The 3,826-nt window shown below is 40.4% G+C and overlaps 1 protein-coding gene across 7 annotated transcripts in view; it reads left to right on the plus strand.

Annotated features, from left to right (window-relative positions):
* The first annotated feature begins 2,789 nt into the window (after positions 1 to 2,789).
* The window catches only part of LOC122562023 (myosin-16), a 277,196-nt gene continuing 276,159 nt past the window's right edge, over positions 2,790 to 3,826 (plus strand). For 3 of the 7 annotated variants that reach the window (XM_043714426.1, XM_043714433.1, XM_043714429.1), the window contains exon 1: positions 3,171 to 3,329. In XM_043714426.1, the coding sequence (XP_043570361.1) occupies positions 3,246 to 3,329 (84 nt within the window). In that variant the 5' untranslated portion in view covers positions 3,171 to 3,245. Of the gene's footprint in view, positions 2,895 to 3,170; positions 3,330 to 3,826 lie in introns of those variants that run through there. The other 4 variants (XM_043714428.1, XM_043714431.1, XM_043714432.1 and 1 more) reach the window with 4 other exon arrangements.

Raw genomic sequence — 3,826 nt, forward strand, 5'->3', positions numbered from 1 at the left:
GTGGGGTGGACCGAGAGCCGGAAGGTGTGTCGGGGCGGGCTGCCTTAAAGTGGTCAGAAGTTGGGAGGGATGGGGTCTGTATTGTAAAATTGCTGTTGTATATAGCTGTAAATGTTAACTTTTTATTTGTAAACTGTTTTAGAATTGTTTAATAAAATACTATAACCAGGAAAAAAAACAGGAGGTTCAGAGAGTCTCCTCATTCTAAGAACTCACTCTGAGCTGGCTGGCCAGAGTTCATGTACTGTGCAGGTGTACATAAAGAGTGACTTGGTGATTGGATACTGACCTCTGTGCAGTTATTTCATAGTCCACCTTCAGTAAAAGGATTTAGGAGATTTACGTGGTTGGGATTGTTCGTATTTTAATTAAGTGTTTGCCTGAGTTTTAGGTCTTGTGGGGAGCTGATTTTGCAAATGTCACATGACCTGTTGCCCCCACATCTTTAAAACTTTTAAGTCCAGGTTACAAATACAGCTTTAAATTTTGTCATATCTTTATCACATTACGGGGCATAACACATGCCTTAGGGCCTTTGACATTACTGTTTGGGTCAAAGCATTTTCATGCTCTCACTCTGAAAAGAAGTGGTCACAGAAAGAATTGCATGTACAGATTGTCCCTGACAGTTTGGCCACAGTGCATCTGCTATGCACCATAATCTCATCAGTTAATGAAATCAGGCACAAACAATGTTGTTGGCACTGGTACATGGTAACTTCACGCAGGTGAGTGTAAATAGTATAGCTGCCATTGCAATGCCTACACAAAGTAGACTCAAATTGTTGGAAAATTCTATCTCCTCAGAAAAAATTAGTCTTCCAAGGTGTCGACAGACTAAGGAAGCTTTAACTCTATGTAGCCTACTAGACTACACAGGGGAGTAGATGGTAAAGTATAATATAAAATAGCATCAGCCGTCCCTGCCTACATTTTTAGACACCACTAACAAAGCACACATCACAAATTCCTAAGCGGGTCATTCACAACTTGCAGTCTACCATGTTCAACCATGTGAAATATGTTTGCATGAGTATCAATGTATAAGCAGGTTACCAATCATGTTGTATGGAAGGCAAGAAGCGGAAGGCTAACTGTATACTATTTCAATCTGATAGGTTATACTTAGAAACCAGCAGAAGGAGCTCTGTCATGCACACAGCTAATGCCAGTACCTCCATTTTTCCAGCTTACATTAGGATGTAGTTTTGTTGGTATGAATCCAACAGTTATTATACAGTTGTCCATTTATACAGCTATAACAACAACAACACCTTGCATTTGTACATTGTCTTTAATATAGTGAAAGTCCCAAATTAGGAGGAATATTCAAAACTGAGGGTAACTGCAATAAATTACAAGATATTAGATAACCTGCAGAATGGGCAAATTAATTTCAGCACAGGTGTCAGGTGCCAATTTTGGTTTAAATAAAAAGAGAAGTCATATATTACTTTGAAAATAAAAAATGGGCTAGAGAAGGAAAGAAATCTCAGAGTATTAATAGCCAAATCATTAAAAATGGCAGACCACAGGACCGAATTGATAAATAATATTAAACATGTCTCAAACCTTAGTTGACGAAACATGGAGTGTTTGCTATGTTTTATCCTCCTCAGTTCCGTGCCTAAAAGCAGTTCTAATCCACAATATCATGATCTCCATGACAAATGGGCCAGGTGGTCAGGTCCCAAATCCATGGGTGGCACAGTGGCTCAGTGATTAGCACTGCTATCTCAAGAGGCCATCAATGTAAGATAGTCAAGGGAAATGTAGAAAGAACATCTTATGGTGATGATATGGAACTCCTTATTACAGGGAGTGGTTGAAGTTAATAAACTAATTGTACTTGCGCTGAAGCTCGGTGAGACTATGAGAAATAAAAGATTACAAGCAAAGATATAGATGAGGAAATATGGGAAGAGGCTCAAATGGAGCACAAATACTGGCATGGATTCGCTGGGCCGAATGGCATGTTCCTGGGTTACGTGTGTAATTCTCCTTAAGCTGCTTCACATGAGAGTTATTGGACAAGATGTGGCACCAAATCATAGATATTAGGATAGATGATGAAGTTTTGTCAAAAACCAGGCTTTAAAGAAGAACTCGAAAGGAGGGTTAGAAAGCAGAGGAAGTGGTCAATATTTGGCGATTGGACATGAAGCAGGCACCGTTACTAATGAAGGGAAGGAAAGCTGGGATGTGCAAGAAACCAAAACAGAAAAAGTACAGGCAAAGCAGTATATTGGAGACCTACAGTACCACAAAGCACTGATTTGGAGAGACTGAAAAATATGGTCTTATGGACATCCTATTCTCAGGACATCCCAAAGCACAGTATTGCAATTTATTTGTCATGAAATGTCATCACTATTGTAACATAGAATCCATTACATCAAGATCACATACTATAAGTTCTTGGCTGTGTATCTAATATAAAAAAAGGAACAAAGGACACTTCTAGTTAGGTGTGGCCATGTGGAAATAAGTAACAGGAATTATGATTGATTGAGATCAAGTATTTTAAATTGTCTGTAATTGAGTGTGTGTAGATTTGGATGGGTCACCCATTGTGATAAGGACTATTCTTTTAAATCAACCTTTTAAAAGGAGAGATATTGGCAACAATTCAATATACACCTAATTTTTTTCTTGCTTCACACTTTCTGGCAACCAGCTAACAGCCCACAGCCATCCAGCGGCCCTGTGAGAGCACTGAGCTCCTTGCAGTCTTGTTTGTAACCCTTTGTGAGGCAAAATGTGTTGTGAAATGGCCGGTGAACCTTTCCTTCTCTGTCCCAGTCAGGGTTAGAGCAAAAAGGTTTGAAGCTGAAAGGGTTATCCTGGTCACTGTGGAGTGCTCTCATGCTCCAATCTCTGGAAGTGTAAATATGGTACAGTATGTGTGTCTGCAAATGTCAGCCTGCTGCTTAGCTAATACAACTGAGCTTCCTTGATCAGATAAGAGAGGAATTGAATGCCTGAGCTGGCTGGTTTCTTGCAGGCGGGGTTTCTTTACGCTATAAAGCAGAGGGAGATTTTCTCCACTTCAATTTAGCTTTAGGGCTTGGCTGAAGCTTTAGTTTTTTTTTCAGTGATTCACCCTCCCCCTCCCTCTCGTTCTGTCTCTCGCTCACCCTTCTCTCTCAGTACTTCTGAAGGGTCAGGTAACAGCAAGCTGCCAGTGCTGGTCTCACACGCTTCCTCTTGATGCCTGAGTGATGGCGGGATGAGAGGCTGGGAGAATGGAGAGGAAAGTTTGTGTGATCAAAACAGATTTTCGTCAGTATCGTCCAACTATTAGTGTTCAAGTCAAGCCTCTAGCACATGTAAGACAGAAATGCCATCCTTAATCTCACTTCGGAAGCTGTCCTTAGTTTATACATGGTTAAAGAGACAGCATAGTGCTTTTACTACTCAGCATAAATTGGCAATGTTTTGTGTTGATTTAAGTGCAACTCTGACTCTTTATATTATCTTGTAATGCATGGACTGACAGCTGACTTCTATCATTGGTTCTGTCAGTTTTATCAAAAGATACACTTTTACTGAAAAGCTTCATTTAAAAGTTTATACTTATAATGATGTTTACCTGTATTGCAGCAACTGATATTTGATTTATGTAAGGTGAAGATGCAAGCTTGGACTAAAATAGAATTTGCTGAAAATGTGTTGCTGGAAAAGCGCAGCAGATCAGGCTGCATCCAAGGAGCAGGAGAATCGACGTTTCTGGCATGAGCCCTTCTTCAGGAATGAGGAAAGTGTGTCCAGCAGGCTAAGATAAAAGGTAGGGAGGAGGGACTTGGGGGAGGGGCGTTGGAAATGC

This window comes from Chiloscyllium plagiosum, chromosome 24, assembly GCF_004010195.1.
Source record: "Chiloscyllium plagiosum isolate BGI_BamShark_2017 chromosome 24, ASM401019v2, whole genome shotgun sequence".
In the NCBI taxonomy this organism is placed as follows: Eukaryota; Metazoa; Chordata; class Chondrichthyes; order Orectolobiformes; family Hemiscylliidae; genus Chiloscyllium; species Chiloscyllium plagiosum.